This window comes from Pogoniulus pusillus, chromosome 6 (genome assembly GCF_015220805.1).
Source record: "Pogoniulus pusillus isolate bPogPus1 chromosome 6, bPogPus1.pri, whole genome shotgun sequence".
Taxonomy (NCBI): Eukaryota; Metazoa; Chordata; class Aves; order Piciformes; family Lybiidae; genus Pogoniulus; species Pogoniulus pusillus.
In genome coordinates this window covers 8,816,089-8,840,090 of record NC_087269.1, presented here as the reverse complement: position 1 = coordinate 8,840,090, position 24,002 = coordinate 8,816,089, and the positions used below count along the sequence as shown (strand labels likewise).

The 24,002-nt window shown below is 43.9% G+C and overlaps 1 protein-coding gene across 25 annotated transcripts in view; it reads left to right on the top strand.

Moving 5' to 3' along the window:
* The window catches only part of TCF7L2 (transcription factor 7 like 2), a 240,101-nt gene that overhangs the window by 116,231 nt on the left and 99,868 nt on the right, over positions 1-24,002 (top strand). For all 25 annotated transcript variants that reach the window (XM_064144371.1, XM_064144370.1, XM_064144363.1 and 22 more), the window contains one exon: positions 6,135-6,236. In XM_064144371.1, the coding sequence (XP_064000441.1) occupies positions 6,135-6,236 (102 nt within the window). The remainder of the gene's footprint in view (positions 1-6,134; positions 6,237-24,002) is intronic.

Genomic DNA, 24,002 nt, shown 5'->3' with positions numbered 1-24,002 from the left:
CCCCCCCCAAAATAAAAGAAAAAAAAAGAGGGTGGGTTAAATTAAGGAATGGAGCAGAAGCTGTGGGTCTACTTTTAAATCCTTAGAGGCTTTGTCTTCTGACTTAAGTGGGGACACTTTCTTTGTATGTACCAAGATGGGAGTCCTCTTGCAACTATTTTTCTTGTCTACAGAGAGCAATTCATGTCTTGTTAAGCTACTTTTCCATTCCTGTTGCCTTCCCTGTAAATCTCAGCCCTCCCATAAGTGTTGCACTCTCCTGTGTTACTACTGGATTGTCTGTGCTAAAACTTGTCTGTCTAGATGCTCCTTAACAAAATGGTTGCTAACTCAATGTTGGAGATACTTCTGAATTGCCAAGTTGGTGTTCAGGTATGTACTTTCCTGTGATCCTGCAATGCTGGCCAAGAAACAACAGCAAAGCTAGGATTATTTCTTCTTGCATGGCGTGTTGGGATCCATGAAGAAACTGCAGACTCTGCAGGTGGAGATATGGTCCCGTAGTTAGGGAGAGGTACTGGAGGCCTGCAGCATCAAGCTGCCTTTAGGAGCCCTGCTTCTGCTTGTTTCAGTTCCTGGGAGCTAATAAGGACCAGCTGCAGGAAACCTGAGCTGGAATGTGTTGTGCAGCTTTCCCTCCATTTAAAAATACAGTGGTTGGGTTTATGAATTAACATGCTGGGGGACATCAGTTGTAGGGCATTCCAGTAGTGAAAACAGTAGTGTGACAAGGGAGCAGTGCCAGCTTGGACACTGGTGCAGGAAACACCTGTGAGCTCTGTGCCATCGTTTCCATTGGGGTTGTACTGCTGCAAGCCTGGTCTCAGCATGGGTGATAACTGTTGGCCTGGAGTAAGGGTTTCCACCAAACTGCTGGTTTTGGATGTGAATTTTAGCTGCTTTTAATCAACCCTGCTGCAAAATCTTGTGAAAGATGTTTATTGTCCCCCCCCCCAGTGCCCAGTTGGGGTGGTATTTGGGGCCATGGGCATGCAGAGCTGCTGTCACTCATGTCCATACTTTGCAAGACTTTCTGGTTGCAGATAGGAGGTGAGGACATTTTGCTCATTGAAATGAAGGGTAAAGGTTTTTTTGTTTTCATTTGGTTTTTTTTGTTCCCCTTTAGAGAAAAGAATCTGGGCTGTTCAAATCATTTGGCTTTTCCCTTGTGCTGACAATTTAACAGCCTTTTTAAAAGCTTTGGTTTCTCTCAAGTACGCTCACCCCATACGTGTTTTAATTTTTGTGCAGAGGCCTGGAGCTTAACAATTATTTTGCTGAAGCTCTCTGAGACTTGCCATAAAAAAAACCCAAAGTTTTAAGACACACACACATACACAAATGCTAATGATCCCCATCAGATCATATTGTTAAATAGGGAATAAAATACTTGTGCCAAGATGACATTATTTTAAAAAATGTTAAAGGCAGGCCAGCAGAGCTCATTTCAACAGTTCTTCTCTGAAAGAATTTGCACAGATTTGTTAGAGTTAATTTGCTGAAAAGTTCAATGTTTGTACAGGCAAGTCCTAATTTCCACACTGAGACACAGAAGCAGGAGAGGAGTGAGCATGTGTCCAGCATTTTCAGGAGCAGGATGGTGGGAACTTCCCTCCCTCCTACCCTTTCCCTCCTGTGCAGGAATGTAAAAGCAGTGTTAGAAGGCTGGGAAAGTCGGCTTTGGATTTTTGTGGACTCTTTGCAAATCAGAGGAACCGTCTGGCTCAAATCTGCATTTAGGGCCAAGAGAAGAGGATTTCCTGCTATTTAGTTGCTTGAGGAAGGAAAGGATTTACCTCTCCGTTGTAACAGGACTTAATTTTTCTTCTCTTTAAAAAGGTTATCGCAGCATCGAGCAGCAGGTAGTAAACCTGCAAACGATCCCGCCTGCCTCCCTCATCCTACTCCCTCCCCACGCCATGGTGTGACTCCCTCCTCTGCCCAAGCATCTTCCCATCCCAGCTCCCAGCCCCGGCTTGGTGGTGTCTCCCTCCATCGTGAAAGAGAGAGTTAGGGAGTGGGCGGCCGCTGCGACGTCGCTGCCTCACCCGGCCTGCCATCTGGATCCAGTTAGCTCTCTCGGCAGTAGGGCTGAGTCTCATTTCCTCCAACCAGTAATGTTATATAGGCAGTGATCCTGTTCTGCCCTAACATAATTGAAAATTATGTGTATTGTAGACTCGCAGCGCTGAAATGTAGACTCGTAAAAATCTGTGGCTCAGGTAGCCTGTGGAGATTGAATTTGGCACACAATGAAGCTTTTATGTAAAGTAAGAATTATAAACCACCACATCAATATTGTGTTACAGGCATGACAATTCTTGGATGAGGAGGCCTTGAGTCAGGCTCGTCACCTTAAACAATGCTAATATTTCATACTTTATCAACGGGGCTGGTGTTTTGAAGCCAGCAAATTGGACTTTTCTTTCTTTTGCAGAAGTCCTGCTGGCAAAGCTGTAGATTTGTTGGCTTGAGGCAGGCGTTGGCTGTGGGCTCTGGCCCTCTGTGTTTATCTGATGGACAGAACACCTCGCTATTGACGGGGCTAGTATGCTGCTCTGGATCTTAGCCACTTGTGGTAGTTGGTTTATTGACTCTTGTCTGTTACTGCTTTCCATGGGGACTGTTTATTTTCCTTTTTTCCCCCTCTGCTGGTCTGTTATCCACTGTTGGAAAGGCAAGCTGGTCATGTGTGTGCTGGTGTGCAAGACTGAGCATTCTGGATTTGGACCATTGCTTCAAGGCTCCATGTGCATGTCAAAGAAGAGAAGCAGCTTTAGCTATGTTTTTTAACCTTTACACTGTAAGACTTCTTGGATCCGCTCTGGCAGTAGTAGGTAAGAGTTTGGACTCTCAGTAAAAGTCCTTCTAAGGGTTTTAAAATCAGAAAATCAAATTGGCAGGAAGATCTCCTGCAAGTTTCATCTTGCGTTTCGGCTGGTCAGTCTGTGGGAGCACCTGTGCTGAGAGTATGGGCTCTTAGGAGATGGAGGTGGAGCAAGACCAACCATGCCTTCTTGCTCTGTTTCTTCTAAGGGAATTTATTGCTAGTGAAAACCAGCAGAGCTGACAATCCTGAAGGCTTTGTAATCCCTGCAATAGTTACTGACTGGAAGGAGTGTGATGTGAACTTGCTCATGGCTGTTGTGCCAGTGCCTCTCAGGTCCGCCTTTAGGGCGGTCTCAGGGAAACCTACGTGTTCCTTGGCCTGCCTTTCAGGACATCTGCTGACTTGTGCTCCTTTGTAGGTTGTTATGGTTGTGGGAATATTCCATGGTTGCATGTGACCACGGAAAAATGAGAGCGGTTGGTTTATTTTGGTGGGTGAAGGCTTAGTGGTCATTTTCTGAAACACCACCAGTCAAGCTGGCAGGTTCTTGTAAGTGCTTTAGCTGTGGCGGCAGTAACTTCACACTCACAAATGGTTGTGGAATTTGAAACAGAGTCATGTACCATGAGGCACGTATCCTGTGGGGACGTTTTCCTTGGAAGAAGAGGAAAATACTTCAGTGGCTGACTGAAAAACCTGGGGAAGGTGGTGGTAGCTGTGACCCATCAGGAGCCATTCTGCAAATCCATATGCTTCTTTATGTGGTGGGTTTGTGATCACTAAGACAACTGGTGGACTTCTGAAAGTGTAGCAGTCTACTTGTTTAACAGTGCCATCTGTAAATGTGAAGTGTGTCAAATTTCCCTTCAAGTTAAGAACTCTCCATTGGCTTAGGCTTTGGGTTAATTTTCTGCACACTAGGGCTGCATTTTTAACCACTTTTTTGAAACCAGAAAGGGTTAGAAAGTTACTTTAACATAATCTCAACTTAAAAAAATTATGTTGTGGTCACCTATGTGGAAGAGTAGGGATTTGATTCAAGTGATCAAATATCTGGAGACTTACAATTGAGTCATAAAAGTTAGAAATTATCACTTATGTTGGGCTAGTTCTGGCTTGTTTGGATTTTATTTCTTGTTTTCAAGAAGTGCTGAAACATTTTGGTCCACATTGCACAAATCCCAAATGTGAAGATGAATAAAAACAAGACTTCTTGGAACTTGATGAACCCACTTGGGGCACAAATCCAGAGTATGAATTTGTTTATTTGCATTCCAGTAGCTCAGAAACCTCAGTCCCTCCAAGCGATGGGAATTGGTAATGCATCCTTCTTCTGCTAACTCTTGCTTTTGGTCACCTCTGTGCCTGGGATCTTGCAGCAAACAGGCCATGCATGCTAGCAAATGTTTTGCATACATGGGTAAATGTGATAGCGACGTGCTGAAAGCATGGAACCAGATCTACTTCCTGCCTCCGTGGAGATTAAGATACGGCTTCCGCTGCTTGCCTGATGTGGCAGGGGTTGTTTGTGTGTGGTTCTTCTTCAAGATTACAAAAAAGGAGGAAAGGGTAAACATAACTCTTTCTCTAGGTGATTTCTAGGAATAGATCTGCTAGGTCAACCAGAGCCTAAGGCTAAATAGGGTCTTTAGGGTCTTCTGCAGTGGCGTGGTCTATGTGTACAGCTTAGTTCTGGGAGGTGGATGAAGGTATGTGGCAGTATGCATTTCTTTCAGCATGATACAGAGCTTTTAGAGATCATGCATTAAACAGTATGCCTAATTAACACAGTGCAGTACCATGTGGAGAGGAAAACTTGGGCTGAGTTATATTTAGATGTGCCGTGCGGAAGTATTTGGGCTGGGGGGTGAGTGTCAGGTGGATGGGACCAAGCTCTTTTTGGTGGTCAGCAGCAGTAAGACAAGGAGCAACAGCTACAAACCGGAACACAGAAAGCTTCACCTCAACACGAGGAGAGACTTCTTTATAGTGAGGATGACAGAGCACTGGAACAGGCTGCCCAGAGAGGTCGTGGAGTCTCCTTCTCTGGAGACTTTCAAAACCCACCTGAATGCATTCCTGTATGAACTACCCTAGGGATTCCTCCCTTGGCAGGAGGGTTGGACTTGATCTCTGCAGGTCCATTCCAACCTCTAAGGTTCTGTGATTCTGTTTCCTCTGTTGTCCTGCTTTTGTTCAAAATAGAGCACTTGCAAAACAATCTGGATACCAGCTTGAGACTTCACCTGTTTGGTAGAAGTCTCTTGACTACTCGAGCTATGTTGTGGGATCTTTCTTGGGTGGAGACTTCTCCAGTGAGCTTTAGCAAGAGAACATGCCTGCTTGAAAGCCCAAATTTTAGTTGATGTTTGATGCTGGTCAGATCCGTGGGAACATTCTGCTTCTTCTGGAAGTGTTAGACTTGCTGTGCTTTTGGATCAGCAGTACTTTATGGTGCAGATCAGCGACCTGTGTATGTTCAGCCTCTTTGCTGATGCTGGTGACCTCTTTGCTGATGCCAGTGACGTAAAGAAGTTGTAGCTATCCCCAAACGCCTGGCCAGCACAGCTTGGCCTGAGTGCACCAGGCTGTGTTCTGTTTTGGACATCATTAGTGGCAGAGGGTATCAAGTTTGGCCTCGTAACTTAATAAGTTACATTATGCAAGTCCTTTAAGGGTTGTCTGGTAGAGGAAGAGCAAGAAGAAAATAATCTATGCTGACTTCCAGAAGCAATGAGAAAATAGATGCTAGGACCCAGCAATGCTGGGGATTTTTATGGTAGACTTCTACCTTTATGGCTGATACAGCACTGGGAAGCCAGAGAAGTTGACATGGGGCATTCGTTGGAAGAAGGGTGAGAGATAACCCATTAAATAATGGGCTCATTAAATAATGAGATCATATTCTTAACCTGTGATAGGTCTTTTCCCTCTCCCGAGACTGATATCCAGTTTCCCCTCCATTATCCTCTCCTCACCATGGTTTTGGTATTTTGTTTCTGTGTGGGTTTTATTATTGTTCTAGATTTGCTGTGGTTAGTAAGATCAGTGTTACCCTATCTTTGCAATCTGCTTTATTTTCCTATTCCTGAACTGTGATGCAGTGGTATGAAATTGTTGGTGTTCTGCACAGATTTTATCTTCACGTACATGCAAAATCTCCTTGATTTTTTTGTTCAGTTCCTTGCATAAGTTTTAATTTATATCTTTTATTTTTTCTCATGTTACCTAAAATTTGTTTTTTTTTTTTGTCTTTATTTTCTGAACTCATTTTTCTTTTCCCATTTTTGTTTCCTTCATCCAGTATCTGCAGATGAAATGGCCACTGCTTGATGTTCAGGCAGGGAGCCTTCAGAGTAGACAAGCCCTCAAGGATGCTAGGTCTCCATCTCCAGCACACATTGTTGTAAGTAAACGCAGAAAGATGTTCTTCCTTTGTTTTAAATGAAAGGTGGGGGGGGGCTATTTAACAGTAATAGCATTGGTTGTCATCAGTTTACTTTTACACAAACCTGAATAGAAAACCCTAATGAGCTCATGGTGAAGAGAGGGAATATGTTGCTGTTGCTGAGGTGTTTATGAAATTATCATTCATGTCCTCATAGGTGAGCAGAGCTGAAAATGCTCTCAAGTTACACACTGCAGAATTACTTAGTGGCAGTGAAGTCAAATCAGGCTGGTTTTCACATCTGACAATGTTGAACTGAAGGCAAGGAAGACAAAGTTTTGGAAAGCATTGAAATAAAACCCAATACAAGTTAAGCCTTGTTCTTTGGCCTTCACTAAGATGAAATAATTGTTTTCTTACTGCAGAATCTTGAATGAAAGTTTGTGATAATTGATCAGCATTTTACCTGGGTGTGAAGGCTCAACACAGCCAAACTCAGCAGAGCACGTGTCTCTGCGTAGCAATGACTTCTCAGTTAGTATAAAAAGTGTTATCCAATGTTTACTACTTACCTGCAAAATATAAAGTTCATGAGTAGCATTGCTAAAAATAGTTGTATTTATTAATGTCTCATTAAAATTTTCAGTTATTGGTTAAATTTTCTTGGTTCTATTGTGAAAACAAAGTTGAGTTTGAAATGTTTAATTCAAATTTGCACAAGAGGGGTTGGAGGGTTTATTTTACTTTTTGTGCATCCTTGGAGGTCCAAAAAGAAACTGTTTATATGGTGTTATGCAAGAGGAGTGACATCCACTCCTATAGCCAGCATCAGTGCTGTCTGTTCTCAGGGAATTTCACAGCCCTGAACATTCAGCTTGTTTATTTACTTCTGGAGAAGGTATTGGATTAGAATATTTATTCTGAAATACTTTATCATCAAATTTTACGTTGCTTGTTCTCTGTCTTTTGCAATAAGATGGGCTATAGACCGTACACTTTTGCTATACAGTCTATAAAGTTGATGATGTTGGTGGATATCCAAGGCACACATTTGCTTTGTTGGAAATCTCAAATCATGCCAAGCATTTTTGAGGAGGTTCTTTTTTCTGTTGTTATCTCTAACTTGAGAAGTGTATAAGCCCTTTGCCATGAGTGACTTGGTTTTTTTTATATGCCCACAGCTTCTAAACTGTCCCTCAGAGAGGGATGGAGCAAGGCTGGTATTTACCTAGCCAGTGTGTAGTGCTGGTTGCTTAATTTTTTTCAGCATGACTTTGCTTTTCCTTGCTAGCCACTTAGGCCGTCACTGGGGGAAAAGATGAGAGAAAAATGCTTGGCTGGTTATTTAGAAATCTACAGCCATCAAAACCTGATGTCATCTTAATAAGAAATGAACCAAAGCTACTTCCTTACTTCAATTCTTTATTTTTTCACTGGGAATGGCTGTGTTGTTGGGGCTCTGAGGCCAGCCTGGTGGCATGGTATCAGGCCTGTGGGATGCTATGGCGATCAGGAGGCTCTTCCTGGCTAGAGGGCAGGCTGGGTTTGATGGGTAGCTTTGCTGGGGCCATGTCCACTTCCCAGTGCTGATCATCCACTGTCTCCAAAGCTTTCTGCTACACAGGAGAGCAGGCATTTACTTTAAAAGCCATAGCAGTTTGTTGTGCTGGTGGGGTTCCTCGGAGTCCTAGCTCTCTTGGTGCTTTCCTGCCTCTCCACCCAGGTGGCAAGGTAAAGACAAGTGGACTACACAAACACACCAAAAAAAGGAGATCAAAAATCACAATAATTTTTGAAAATAGAGTGGAATCTGTTTCCTGGGCAGCTGAGTTTGATCTGCCTTGTATTTTGACCATTTATGGGGTTCTTGTGTGTCTCTTTAAAAGCTGTTTCACTCTGCTGTTCAATAAAAAGCATATTTACCATAGCAACCACTTAGGCTGTGAGGAATATATACTACTTCTGAGATGGAGGCCACCTTCCAAAAGAGCCACAGCTGGCATTTGTAATGTGATCTTTTGTGCTACTTACAATGTTGGAGGGAGAGGAGGTAGAGGATGGAGTGAGGGGGGAGCAGTGTTGTTTTGTGGGGTTGTTTTTTTTGGTGGTGGGGCAAGGTTCTGCAAGGTCTAACGTTTATTTCTAGCAGCAAACTGTTGTGCCTTGTTCTGTTAAAATAAACAAATAAGAGGCAGTTTTTTCCACCCTTGTCCTGACATCTGCCTCAAGCCATATTAATTCTGTGGAATAAAAATTGTCTTTTTTTTTCGGCAAATAAAGTTAGAGGAGGTAGTGGCATTCAGGGAAGATGAAGCAGCTACAGATACCAGTTGGCCTGGGATGTGTCAACCTTCTCATAGCTGCTATGGCTGCCCACAGCACCTAGCTCTGCACCCATTTGTGACTGATCTTTTTATGGAGCAATGAGGGGTGTTTCATGGGCAGGGTGATGTTTCTGTGTAGTGTGTAGGGACTGAATCTGGTTCTCCTCCACCCATGTTACTGTGTCTTGTCTGCCATGCTAGTTTTTAATCTTGAAATTAGCTGTACCGACCTGAAGATCTATAGGAAAATGCTAACACTTGCAAATAATTCCTTATCTTTCCCTTACTTCTGAAATTGGGATTTGGGGCTAATCTTTGTAGCTGGATTATAAAGAGAGGAAAGGAGGAGAGTGCCAGTTGATGTTTTTTTTCCCTTCCCCTTCTCTTCCCACTGCCCCTTTTTCTAAAAAAAATGCTCTTGCTTCTCAGTGCTTGACTCTGACTACCAGGAGCTTTGTATCAGGGCTGCAACCTTTACACCCAGCTCTGATGAAACTCTTCTTGGCTTCAGCACAGGTTTTTAGCTTAATGACCAAAGACTGCAGAACATGACTGTCTATAATGTCTGAAGCCTTCTCCATTTGTCAGTCATTCTTCTTTCAGATTTGTTTAAGAACATTGAGTTAGGACTACAGAAATTGAAGCAATAGACCAGCATGAATAATTTGGCTGGATTACCCCCAGTGCCGAGGGCTGGGTTAATACTGCTTTTCATGGTGCTTGAGAGAGTCTTCAAGGCCCATAATGAGAAACAGAATATTAAACTGAAATTATGTTCAGCATGTCTTGAGGAAGGTACAGCATGAGGGCTCCATTTAAGTGCAATGCATTTATTTGCATTTAGGTGCTTCAGTAATCTTGTAAGACTCTTGTATCTTGCTCTGGTACAGTCATGCTGCTTATCTGTGTCCAAAGTTAAAAGAAAACTGAGGGAAAAATTGTTTTAATAGTATGCTATTAAGCTTGCTGGGCCAAAATTTTGAGTTCAATTTGTGGACAGTACTATTATGAGGCTGGGATTATTTTTGAGAGTTTTTATGGTTAATTTCTCTTCTTTCTGACCTTTGATTTCATTGAATGTGTTGAGACTTTGTAAAACTATGTCAGCAGTATGTTTCTGGGTTTAGTGTCCAGATGGGTGCCTTCATGATCCTATGAGTGAGTAGGGTGCTAGTTGTCCAGAAATCCCATATTCTACCTACACCTGATCTGCTCCATGCATGTGCTGCTGGTGTGGTGATGAGGATGAATCTGGGTGCTGTAGGAGTGAGATTCTCAGCTGAAAGTTTTCTGTTGCATTGTGGTCAGGCAAATCAAAATGAACATGGTTGTGTCTTCATAAGGAACTCCAAAGCTTGCTCATTATAGAATCATAGAATCAACCAGGTTGGAAGAGACCTCCAAGATCATCCAGTCCAACCTAGCACACAGCCCTATCCAGTCAACTAGACTATGGCACTAAGTGCCTCAGCCAGTCTTTTCTTGAACACCTCCAGGGACGGTGCCTCCACCACCTCCCTGGGCAGCCCATTCCAATGCCAATCACTCTCTCTGTGAAGAACTTCCTCCTAACATCCAGCCTATACTTTCCCCGGTACAACTTGAGGCTATGTCCCCTTGTTCTGTTGCTGGTTGCCTGGGAGAAGAGCAAACAAACTCCTTTAAAACCTTTTTTATCTGTGCAGCTATTCTTACAACCTTAAGGGGAAAAGCAGCGCTGTTCTTCCCTGTTCTCTGCAAAGTAAATGACCCAGCTATACTGTTTTGGGCAGAAGTGTGGGTGAAAGACTGGTACCTGGTTCCTCCCTCCTGCTGCCTTCACTGTGCAAAGACTTAGTTTTAGCTTTGTTTTTGTACCAGGCAAAAACATTCTGAACCCAAAATGGTGGTGGTTTGGTATATTTCTTACAAAACAGTTAAAGCTTAAAAAAAAAGCTACATTTTCTTCTGCAGGGGAGAGGCCTTTTGAAGTAAATGTAAATGTTACCTGGTGGGGAGGACTTCTTGTACTATCTGTCCTGGGCTTTCTAATACGTAATGAACACAGCCATAAAGTAGGCTGGATCCCTGGGAACAAAGCTTCACTGTGCAGTACTGTACCTATTTTTTTTTCCTATTTCCTTTTTGTTTTTTATCTTAAGGAGGTAAAAATGTGTTTTCAAAACATAAGATGACAAGTAAAACTGAAGGCAAAACCATCTGAAATGTACTCTCTGTTCTCGGCCTCTTTTGACGTGTGTGGACACCAAGTACCTGGGACTGCAGGGCAGGTTGGAGGGTTTAGGAGTTGCTTCCCACATCGGTTAGAGTTGAAGCTGCACAGTCTGCCCTGTTTGGTCTCTGATTTCTATCAGTTGCATGTGGTTTATACTTAGGCACTTTGAAAGAAAAGACAAATATTTACAACTAATCATGAGGTTTGTTTTGGACTTAAAATTTTACCTATGATGTCCTCTCTGACAGGCCAGAAGTGGGGTTCATCCAGATGTATCTGCAGTTCTCTATGGATAAGGCTGTTTGGAACATCTTTTAACTTCCACTCACAGTGGCCCAAGAGGACTTTTAAAGCTCTTGCTTTGTTTGCCTTTAATATTTTGTTGTAGAGAGGCTGTTCTTCCTCTACAGTAACCTCTTGAGATGTTCTTGGATTTCAGGCCTCATGCCCAGTATGGGATACCCTCTCTGCTGGATATCTGCAGGGTGATCCTCTAAGGGTGTAAACTGTGTTGAGAGTTGCAGAAACGCTGTGGTGGTGGAGAGGGAAGGAGTTGGGCATCCATTATGTCGGTGTGTGATACTGAGAGGGCCATGGGGGAGAAGAGGGCTGTGTGTCTGAGATACATTGGTACCCTAGCAGTCTTTGATGGCACCTAAGTTGTGCCTTGGTGCATGGACCCTACACACAGATCCTTGAGACCTGTGCTTCAGAAATACCTGTGCAGGCATAATTGGAAAGCTCCTTTAGTGACTGTCCATTATGAACGCTGTATACTTTATTTTCCTAATTGGTCTGGCAGTTGCAAAGTAAACAAAATGTTTCATTAAGACGTGCCCAAAAGTGTGCAGACATCTTGTCCTCAATTTTCAGAGGTACACGGAATGAAGCCACAGAACAAATTAAACTTGTTGAGAATTTTGTGGCTGAATCTTTCACCACTAATTTCTTTGGGTTTTTTTTTTAGCTTGAGAAGGGTTGTGTATAAAAAATGAAAACCAAAGCTGTCTTCAAAGCTGAATGTTTATGGCTGAGCATAGAAATCACCTACCAGCATCCCAATAAATTTGTTTTGCTTGTGTTCCTATAAAACATACACATAATATTCAGTACCAACTGAATATGAATGGAAAACCTAGTGCTTGATTGGTATAGAATAACTGTGGACTCCTAAAAAGGGATTAATTTGGTAATTTGATGCACTTGTAAATAGTTTCAACTGTAGGGGACTGCTTCATGCCCTTGTGTTTACTCTGTAGCACAATGTCTGTCATCTACAGACCATATTTACGTACTGGAGGTAACCCCTCTGCATTAGCAGCAAGGCTGGGGAAATGTGCAGGCTTGTACCTCTTACTGTGAAGTGAGCAGGAATTTAATGCTTCTGCAAACATCAGTCAGCACTAAAGTACCTCTATAAGACAGCTTGAGGCTGGATTGGCAGCTGGGATGAATTGTCACGCTTGGTTGTAGTCAGGAGATCCGTGAGCAGCTCCAAGAACTCTGAAGTATTTGGATGTTGGGATATTTCAGCTGTGAATAAATGCTGTAAAATGCACAGTACTGCCAGCCTCAATTGTTCTAGGATCATGAGTCAGGCCTCAGTAGATCATGAGGATTGGTGGGGGTTTTTTGGTGTTGTTTTTGTTTGTTTTCTGTTTCTTAAATAATACATTTTATATTCTCTTTATTTGCTCTCTGGTTCCTGAGCCTGCAGGGTATACTCCACTCATTCTCAAACTTTTCTCTGCAGCAGCTGAGGAGCTTGCTGTGCGCTGTAAGTGGAAGCTGAGGTTCTTTCCTAAACACTTCAATGCTACCACACTTAAGGAAAATAGCAAGTATTATTAGACTGGCTGTGGAATGGTAGCAGTCAGCAACCCCTAAGCATTGCTCCAGGAGAAGGCAGTGAGCAGAGATGTTATGATATGCTAGGTGCAATCCATTGAGCGTCTGTTTCTTGTGAGTTATCTAGCCGTGCTTTGGGAGAGTCTGGCCCTCTGTGCCTGTCGGGGCTCTGGTTCATGGTTGCTGAGGTGGCTTTCCTGCTTGTGCTGCTCCCAGTGATGCTCAGGATGTTACTGGAGACAGCACAGCAGGTCCTTCTGAAAAAGCAGGTTTATAGCTTAGGATATTGTGGTGAACCAGCATCAGTTTTGATTGCCTAGAGAGGCTGTGCTGTACCTACTGCTCCTGAGCTGAAGCTACAGGATTTTGCATTTTGGTGCGTTGTGGCAAACCAAACTATATCTGGTATATCTCGCTCTGACATGTCTTGGGTATTAAAGCTCTCTGATTGAGGGGGAGATGCACTGGAAGCTTTCTCATTAGAAATCCCTAGATAAGATGCTGCCTTCATTGTTGTTGGAAACTCATCTGCTGCTGGCTTACCTTTTGTATCTTGTGTTTATGAAACACTCACTGTTTCCCAAATGCAATGCAAATATGAATCCCTAAATTCTGGCCCTTTTTGATTAAGTAACCTGAGATACAATGAAACTGCAGATAACAACATTTCATGGTAGAAACCAACACGGAGAAGATGGTTTAGGAGAGTGTTTTAGCACAGAAGAGCTCGAGTTGCGTGTTGGATTCAATCCCATGGCAGTTTGTGTTAAGCTGGAGCACACCTCTTAAATTTAACTTCTGGGAGCTTGTGTGACCCTAAAATTAAATATGGACAGACCATCAGCAATCCTGCAGAAGAGCTGCTGTGCCGAGAGGAATGGAGAGAGAGTGCAGACAGTTGGTTCCCAGGGCCTGGGGCGTGCATGAGGACTGCAGCAGCAGCAGCCGTGCACGGCAGCTCGGCCTTGGCAGCGGGCAAAGAGCTGCGGCAGCACCGGGTGATGCTGGAAAGCCAGATGGGTGAGCCTGTCAGATCAAAGATGATGTGTACCGAGGGTGGCAGACTTGGCAGGGCTGCTCGCCGCAGGTCTTTCTCCCCATGCACCCTGTCTGCAGCTGAAGTTTGTGGCTGGATTCAATCTGGAGCTTAGAGTAGTAGGTATTGAATAATGCAGCCTAGTTTGGAGCCAGAGCCCATGCCGACTGGAGCAGGAGCGGCCGTCGTGCGCAGAGCAGAAGATTTAATGGCTGTGATGTGGCCCCGGCACTGTTTTCTCCAAAATGTCTAGAAACTGCTCTCTTCCCTTTCCAGTGCAGCTTGGGGCTTGTTGATGCAGAGCAGAAAAGCCCAAATATGCAGCCCAAGTAGCTGTCTCAGAATAACTATTCCTCATTATCTCTCCATGCGGCCTCTCTTACTCAGCAGTAAGAGGTCCTTTGTGTGGTTTAGCTTAATCCGCTTTGGAAACGGATTAAGCTAAGTCTCACAAAGAAACTCTTAGTGCTGAATAACAGTGTCCACACGGAGAGATAATTCGAAATAGTTGTACTACCTTTTTCAATTCATACTTGAGCCCTTTGCACAGAAACCTCCCAGTGCAGATGAGCCCACTTGAATAGGAGCCTCCTGTTTTCTGTCTGAACAAGGTCTATGTACTCTATCTAGGTGCTGATGTACAGAAAACAGCACGTATTTATCATTAAAAGGAAAAAGAGGAAGCTGATGTTGCCTGGCTCTAGACCATTTATTTGCCAAGTTGCTCAAGAACAGGATTATTGCTCTTCTCACCAGTTTGTGTGATTTGGGATTAGGTTATTCATGGGGTACTTCGCTTTAGGGAACCATATAAACATCTGTAGTCACTCCTTTGGAAGAAACTGGAGGTGCCTCATAAACCACCTCCCAGAGAGGTGGAAAGAGAAGGAAGCTTGTTTTCTTCTCTGTCTTATGCAGACCTATTTGGCGAAGACTAGACCTGTTTGGAAAGTCTTTGGAGAATTAAGAGATGTTGCAGATAACAAGAGGCGATGCTTTTGTAAAACAGTCTCCCACACATTATCTCTGCCTGAGCAATGTTGTGAGCCTAATTTCATAGAATAAAGCTAGCATTTTTTGTCAAAGATACTTTGGGTTTGCATATGCAGTGAGCTGGTACTCAGGGTCTGATTCCAGGGGACTTTGCCTTGAAGCTTTGCTCGTATCTGACATCTTTGCTTGTACCTGGCAACAAAATCATTCATCACTTTTCCAAGACGGGGAAGCATTGCTCACGCCTCTTGTTTTACCAGGAAGTGTTGCCAAAAAGATGTTAAGTAACCTTCTCAAGCCAATTTTGAGAAACTGATTTCCACATCTGCATTTGAGAGGCATGCAAAAATCCTCCCCACAGCTGTAAAGGAAAACAAACCAAAAAGGAAACTGAAGTAGCTTTTGAAATCTTAAATCTAAAATCCTCACATATATCAGACCTTAGAGGAAAGTTACTTGTGGTGCTGTTTAGGTGTGATCAGGACCCTTTGTATCCATGAGTCCTTGTGTCAGATGTACCTTACATCTCATCTGTCAGAAAAAGGAAGTCTGGGGGAGCTGAACTGTTCCTTCATCTACTCCAGCAAGCAGTAGATATGCCGCTAGGCTTGCCTGAATAGGAATGATACATACATAATAAGGGACAGGTTGGTGGGGAGTTCTGGGCATGCATGGTTTGAACCCATATGTGTATGTATACAAGAGGAAGGCTGTTTTCTGACTGGCCTCCCTGATAGAATTAAGGAGTAACCAAATCATTGGTTTTTTTTGTTTGGATGCATTCTTGTGCGGACTACCCTAAGTGATCCTGCTTTTGGCAGGGGAGTTGGACTTGATCTCTGGTGGTCCTTTCCAACCTCTGACATTCTGTCATTCTGTTTGTTTGTTCTTAAGCTTTTGGGTTGCCTTTTTTCAGTCTTATGTTTGTTTTTGGTGCTGGTTGGTTGGTTTGTTGCTTGTTTTTTTTGTTTGGGTTTTTTTTTTTTTCTTCCTCCCAAGCTTATTCCTTTACCTTCACAGCACAAATTAAGAACCTGATGGTGTCCCCTGGGCCTTGTAGTGCAAGCCTGCAGAACGAGGTGGGTCTGTGCTAGTTGCCTAGGAGAAGCAAGCAATTCTCTAACATGCACTTTTCCTGTTGGCAGGACTCAAAGACTTCTCAACTACTATTACTGTGGAAACTAGCTTCCCCTTCCTTTTTACTTTTTAGGCCTTGATTCAAGAAATTGTTAAATGTGAGCTGATGTCTGCCCATGTTCAGGACAGCACTTAAATGTGTGCTTGAAGAAGTACTGTCTCCTATAGTGATGCTTTTCTGAGTTGAGGTGCTGGTCCCTTTCTGAAAGATAGTTGTGGTTTTTGCCTGTCCCTCAGGTAGCAACTACTGAGAAGGGAAAGAGGGCGAGAGGGAAGGAATAGCAGGTCCCAAGCTCTTCTCCTTTGAAGCTTGTATTTGTGCTGACATACTTTCTCTCCAGGATTGCAAAAGATAAGCTGAAGGATGGTTTTGGTCTCTTATTGCTTGTCTGCCCCACTGGAAAATGCACAAGATCGCTCTGGTCTCCTCGTCTGGCTAATAGCATAGTGTCTGCCCCATTGCATGCCTGTAGAGCTCTGCAGTATCAATAGTTTGTGCTACAGAAATGTGACTGCCCTGTAACAAGGAAATGGTGTATTATGGAGAAAAGGAGAGTGAAGGGACCCAAAAACCTCGAGACTTTCACAGTGTGCATTCATAGCTGTGAGTGCTTCTCCTGCTCAGCAACTGCATGGAATCAGTATCATCAGAACATCCCAAATGGCTTCAATGAACAGTTTTCTTTGTTAGAAACTTCTGTTGCTGCATGTTGGACATGTCTACATGTTTAATTAATATGAAGCAAGCAAGGGTGGTTTGCATTGCTAAAGTCAACATGAAGCAGACATGACTTCCTCATCTCAGTAGTTTTCAATCATACCAAGCTCTTTGGAGGGCACTTACTGGACATGAAGTAACCTGCTCCTCATCAAAGGGCTCTGATGGCCAAGACAGGTTACCGTAGGGTAAGTTCTGGTGTGAATCTGAGGCATGCTGGTTGCTCCATTATTGCTGCCTGGGGGTAAATCTGAAGTAGCAAATGCCACTTGGACTGAAGGCAAAGCTTGCTTGCATCTGTGTCCAGAGCCAAGTGTGTGGCCAGGCAGTTACAGAGGTGCCGTAAGACCTTGGTGGAGCTTGCCCTGTAGTAACTTGTTGTGCTCATCATGCCTCAAGCATGTGTGGGGAGTGTCCACTCACACCATAGATGGACTGTTAAGGTCTGATCCTGTGTAGGCAATTGTTTGGCTACCTCAGATCACTCTGCTGAAGAATCTCCAGGATGAATAAATTGTGAGAAAATGTGAAGGAGCAGTCTCAGCACTGATGGGAGAGGGAAATGGGCAAAGAGCTGGCGCACTGCTTTCTTTCTGCTGATTGAGCTGCTCCTCGCCTGGGCACCAAGCTAGGCTGGTGGCTCTCATGTTAAAGCATCATCCTGCTCCCATTTGCTGGATGCTATGAGATGCTTTAGTCTGGGGTTGGAAAATTAGGGACCTGTCTGTTCTCAAGCACGTTCAAGCCTGATGGTGACATCTCTTTGTGGACACTATTACACTGTTGTGGTTGTGAAATCACAAAATCACAGAATCTTAGGGGCTGGAAGGGACCTCCAGAGATCAAGTCCAACCTCCCTGCCAGAGCAGGATCACTTAGGGCAGGCCACACAGGAATGCATCCAGGTGGGTTTTGAATGTCTCCAGAGAAGAAGACTCTATAGCCTATCAGGGCAGCCTGTTTCAGTGCTCCATCACCCTCACCACAAAGAAGCATCTCCTTGTGTTGAGGTGGAACCTCCTGTGTTCTAGCTTGTACCCGTCGTTCCTTGTCCTGTCACTGGGCACCACTGAAAAGAGACTTACACCTTCACCTTGACACCCACCAAGTCAAAGGACTTGGTGCAAATTAAAAATAATTACCATTTTAATTTTACCTTGTATTTAAGAGGATATAATAGGCAAAGTGCTCTCAGACAAGCAAGTTGTTGTCAGTGCCCTGAAGAGCTAGGGTGCAGGGGAGATGAGGCTGTGCAGTGCAAGGCACAGCAGAGGTTCAGTTTCTGTATGAGTGTGGTATGATGGGCACTGTATACTCATGTCCCTTTCCCAGAAAAGTAACATATTCTGTGTATTAGATCATGGCACAGCTGGGAGCAATGCACAGCTCCCCTGACTCCTAGTTCACAGTCCACACTGGTAGACTAGCCTGCCTTTGACATGCATATTTAATGCTGTAGTTGTCTTTTGCATATTTTGCTGGAAGGGACTAAAGGCAAACCAAAAAGCCCCCAAATCCAAGTTACTCACCTGTCCTTCAGCACAGGTGAGCTTTGTGCTTTTTCCCTCGGACATCTGTGAGGTGTTTAAGAGACCAATGTGGGCTCCTGACTTCAAAGAGTTAATAGCAACGAGTGTACTACAATAGCTCATTAGGACTTAAACGTAGGCTGTAAACTCAGAAATCTTGATAATTTTGGTCTATAAGGACGCTGAACTTTCAACCCTAGTTCAGCAATAATAAATGCCTGTTAAGTAAGGCTTCCTTTTATAAAAAGAGGGTGGATGGATGCATTTCAATGGGCTTTAAAAAGTATTGCTACTCGTTTCAGCGTCTGCTGGCCGAATGCATCCGGGCATGGGAAGGCATTTCAAGATCTGCACAAAAAGCACTTTGAAGTTATAACCTTTGTGAGCGCCTTAGGTAACCTGACTGCGGTTGGAAGCAGCTATTTATTTATTTATATTTTGTTTTAGTTAGTTAATTAGCGGATCTTTATCTTTTAAAGTTGCTTTAAAAAGAAAAAGCTACCAAAATAAACTAGTGACCAATGAAATGGAACTGCAGCTTTGAAACTTTAACCCCAAATGAAAGATGGTGCTGTACTTTTGGCTTTCACATGGATGTTTTCATAACCAAATACATCGTTGCTGGTTTTCATAAAGCACGGGAAGATGTTCAGGGAGCGGAAGTTCAGGAGCTGAAGTTCAGGGAGTCACTCAGGCTGACAGCCCTGCCACCCTGGAGCAGAGGGCTTGAGCACAGAGCTGTGCTCTAGCCCATGCTGGCTCAAAATTTTAAACAGCCCTTTCATCTACCTACAAAAGGATCCTGCAGACATTATGGGTACTAAGATCTGAAACAAATCACGAGTGACTGCAAGTCACCATTTTAAAAGGTGCAATCTTTCTTGCCTTCAGTTTTCGGGTCTTGATCCAGGTGAGCTTCTGCTGGGGTTCTCCATGAGACTCGAAGCTCTGTGTGTGTGTGTGTGTGTTTTACCTCGCCTCTCGGAGAGCAGGAGAGAGAGACCTCCGTGAAGAGAGTGACAGAGTTTGATATAAACCAGCAGGACTGCATTGCTGCCATTATTCGACAGTAAACCCTTTCACAATGCCATATGCTGTGCATTCCAGCGCAGCGGCGGAGGGTGTGATATAGTTAAAGCACACTCGGCAAACAGGAAACGCTGGTGACCGCTGTGTGTGCTTTTCATGGAGATAAAGTATTGAGAGCGTAACCAGAAAAAAAAAAAGAAAGAAATGCTGGGAATGGGGGGGGAGAGGATGGCAGGGGTGAAGGAGAGTGATGTATTTTGGGCCTGACGCTCCGGTCATTCTGAAAAGGCAGGCAGGAAATGCAGCCGAGAAAGCGCCGCTTTGCCCCGAGATGTTTGTTTTACTCCATTACGTGGGCTTTTCTAAGCCGGCTGTTGGGTATCAGCAGTGGGTGTGGTCTTCTCTTTCCTTTTGGAAATTTATTTTCTTTTTGAAGTTCCTGCCACTTTGGCTTCGTATCCAACTCCCTTCCCCTCTACCTTCCCCTGGTTCGTAATCAAAGGCTATTTTAAGGGACTCGAGTTCAGGAATACATATTTCATACCCCGGCAAAATGCGAACATTGGTGTTTAACCTCAGTGCAGTTATTTTCCCAGCAGCGGCTTTGCAAAGGGCATTACAAAGCCTGCTCAGAGTTAGGAAGTGGCTGTTGCAGCGCAGTGAGGAAGGCAGGGGGATGGGACCAACAGGTCCTCGGATGGGGAAAACTCTGAATCATAGCACACCCTAGCTTTAATAAAATAAATGAAGTGGAGCCCTTTCAGCTGAGGGCAGACTGTATTGGGGCAAGCTGGGCTTTTAACGTTGGGAGTGAAAATTGACAGGCTGAGAACTGGGACATAAACAAAAATGTCAGTCCCTGGGAGTCTTGTTCACTGGACAATGTCTCAATTGTTTCTGTGATTTTTCGCAGGCAGCAGGGGATAGTGGGAGATTTAACCCTTTGTGGGCCACGCAGGCACTGGAGGTGCTCGCAGAATGAAGAAGTGGCGGAAAAGAGCATTTTTTTGTTTGGAAACGATTAAGCATGTCAGTGGGTGATAAGGAAAGGTCACACTGTTCTCTGCATACTTGTCTGCTGTTCAAGTTGGGCTTTACGCTTCTTTAATTTTGTTTAGGTTTTGCTGCTTGCTTAGAAAACTGATTTCCCCCTCCCCCTTTTTTTTTTCTAATCAGAAGGGAAGATTATGAGGCAAACTGGCAGATATTTGAAAAGTCAGAAAAGTGTTTGTGGGGAGTTACATTTTAATTTTTATTAGTATTTCTTAAATGTCTGAGAGGCAAGCTAGGATATTTTAAGGTTGTCTGGATTATTTGGAACAGGCTGAAATGTGAGATAGGGAATGCTCTGCATTAACTGCTTCACAATTATGCTTAAGTTTCAAAAATAAAAAGCCACCTTCAAAGAAGGCAGAGGAGAAACAAGGAGCTTGCTTGTCTCATCATACTTTTACTTCATTTATTATGAAAACAAACAGCGAAACCTGTTGCATACCAGCCTGATGTGGGCAAGGTTCAGAAGGCTGTAACTGGCAATTCTTTAGTCACCAGATTTTGAATGTATGTTTTGTTGTGGGTAGAGAGGAGGAGGGGGAGACGGCAAACCAAAGTTGCTTCTTCAGGGTGCAAAAGCTGTTGAGGTTTATTTGCAGGAAGATAAACCTGTTTTAATAAAATGTAGGTCTTGCCTCAGTTGAGTGAAATTGAAACATTTTGCAGGCTGGAAGCCAACTTGCTTGGTGTGCAGCAGCTTGGTATTAAAGGTCTGGGATGTGCTGAGGTTGCTTTAACTTAATTTAAGGAATAATAATGTATCCTATTTTTGTATCCACGCATCCTCTGGCTGCTTTGTGTTTGGATGCATGTTCGCAACCCTGCACACTTTCTCCTACCTTCAAATTTCCCCTTCCCCTGCCCCCATCCCCTGCTTTCACACAGGCATCCCTGTCTGCTGCTTGCTGGCAGGCAGGAGGCTGGGAGCAGCTGAAGGCTCTCCGCCGCCTTCCTGCCGGGCAGGAAATTGCCTCCTCTGTCAACGCAGCAAAACTTGTGCTCATGGGCAGGCTTCTCCCCGAATTCCTGCTTGGGAGATACACTCTTCTGTGTGATAAGGATGAGGATAGTAAGCTGTTGCTTTCCAGATGCTTCCCGGTGTGTTTCGTGTTGAATGGGGCAGAGGGAAGAGGATAAAAATAACTGCAGTGTCCTCTTTGAAAAAGTCTGTCTCCAAACAGCAGAGCAGAGAGGACAAATTGATGTCCCTCTGAGTCTAGGACTGGAGATACTGGGCAATCGAAGTGTATGCCAGATCCTCTGAGGACAGTCTGGTTCTCTGTGTTTTGAACTGATACTGGTTTCAGAGATGTAGAAAACAAAAGTTGTTGACGTGTCGGAGCACTTGGTTCCCTGGGTAAGTGTCTTGAATAGAGCTGGATTTAATAATTTATAATTAATTATTTGTGCAGCAAAATGAATTGCTCTTCCTGTTAGTTATGGATCACTGAAGAGATCGTGATATTTCTTGAAACTTTTTGTTACTTGTGCATTGGCCTCAGCATTTTGCCTTGGAGATCGTCCATGAGCAGTTCTTCAGAGTGGTTAATGTTGGAGCTCCTCTGCGCAGGGATGGGGAACATGTGATGCTTTTCTGTTCCCTGCATCGAGAAGCAAATTATGCTCTTTAATTAATGAAAGTTTATTTTCCATGAAGGTTCTCCAGTACTTGCATAAAATTCACCGCCTTGGCAAGTGTGCTTACCTCTGAATTAATTTTCTGGTGTAGTCATAGAAAGTGGTTAGATTTGTCAGTTAATGAATTTTTCTTATTTGTTGCAGAGCACAGCATAATGCTGCTCTAGCTCAGATTGCCCTGATTTTGTGCATTGCATTAGCACAGGAGGAAAGAAAGCACTCTCTTCAAGTGTTTTCTTAGGACTGGTTTTAAATTTTCACCGCTTTCTGGCCATGAACAACAGTCAGCTTTGATTTAGACAGAAACTCGTTATTGCTAATAACAGCGTGCAGGAGATCTCTGCTTCCCTGCTCCTCCCCATCACCTAGAGAGGCTAACTGCTGTTCCAGGTGAAACAATGCTAGTTTTAGTGCCATTGCAGAACATGCTCACAAGATGTCCACTCTACAGCCCATCTGTGCATTCCTCTGGTTGCCACAGTAGTTTCCAGGGCACTCAAAAACTGCAGTTGAAACGTAGTTTATTTTGTAGTTTAAATGAAGGGCTAGGTGGAGAGAGATGGAGACACTGAGGAGAAAGTGCTCTTTCTAGATATTTGTGGCATCTGTAAAACTTCAGCTCTTGAGGATGAATGGCATCTTTAACGTTTGCTTATGTTATTAAGGTTTCAGTGAAGTGTGAGCAGCAAAGCATCCGCTCTGCATTGTCTCCAATCATTGCTCTAGAATATGCCTGGAGGAGCACAGGAAGTTTGGGCCTTGTGTGCTCTCATGTCTCTTCACCTTGCAGGACCTGAATGCAGCTTCTGAAGGTTAGGAAACTAGCAGAACAAGAAACAGGCTAAGTCGTACTTCGTAAGAGTTGAGTGCTGCTTGCCCACCTTCTGGAGCGAGCATGTGCTGGGTCATGTAAAGGTTTGGCAGCTACTTGTTGCTGTGCTTCTGCTATGAATAATACCCCAGCCTAGGGAGGAACAGGCATGTGGGCTCATCTCGGTGAAGAGCTCAGAGAAATGCTTTTCTTTTCGTGGATGAGTGTTTTGAGGCATGATTGAGAACTGCCACAGATGCGGGATATGGTCAACAAAGTGAGGCACACTTCTTCCCCCTGTGCTGTCTGCAGGAGAGCTGCAACCATTTGGAGGGGTGAATGGACTCCTGTACGGCTCTCCACTGTCTTTCCACTGGATAAATGCTGTACTAAAAATTACTTCTGTTTCTGTGAGGAGGGGGCTTGAAATCTCTCTTTTGCTGCTTAAATGTCTCCCTGGTGAACCTTCAGGCCAAGCACCTGAGTCTAGTTTGGCTAGAGTCTTTCCTGTGGGTCGCTTCTCGCCAGCACCTGCTGCAGTTGCACATGAAGGTGACCGTGGAAGTTCTAGATAATGGTACTTAGCACTTATGTAGCACTTCATGTTTCCAAAGTGCCATACAAACCCATGTCTCCCTATCAGTCCCTGGGGGAAGATGGAGCTCAGTACTATTACCCTGATTTATGTGTGGAAAAACTGAGATGCGGAGAGGTTAAGTGGTTTGCCCAAGCCCACACAATGAGTCAGTGTCAGCTCTGAGATTAGACTTGGAGTTTTCCTGACACTTGCTGTCATTGTGCAGTCAGCTGGAGTGTGTTGTCCTCATAAGATGCTCCTTGTGAGGTGCTTGAAACTTTGTGCAAAGCCTTTTGAGATTTGCCGAGATCCTGCTTGAAGACAGCCTTGATTGCTGCTTGTTTGTTTTAGCACAGAGGATAATTTACCAAGCCTTCCAAGAGGTTTACAAGTTACCTTCAGTGGAGGAGGACCTAGACTGTAAAATTCTGAAATATTGCTCAGATAGTGGTGGCATCTCATTGTGCTTGGAGAGGTTCTGGATAGCTATGTAACCCAGCACTATGGTGCGCTAAGCTACAAGGTGGAGCAAAATAGCCCTTCACTATCAGCAACTTTTCACAGCTTTTGGGAGGGAAAACACAGCAAGAGGCTGCAGTCTATGAGAAGCAATGTTTCATCTACACTCAGGATCTCTCTTGAGGACCTACTTTATAATAGCTCCTGTGTGAAAAAGCTTTTGTTGGAGAATGAGTGTCTCTGCCTAGAACAGAGTAATTAGCTTTCAAAGTAGATTAAGCTCAACTGGGAGGATGCTGCCAATCTGAAGTTGTGGGTTCTGCATCTGCATGTGATCTAGAATAGATACTCTCAAATTGCATTTGTGTATTCTAGATTGATTTACCTTTTTCATAGGAAAATGAGAGCTCATTTCTC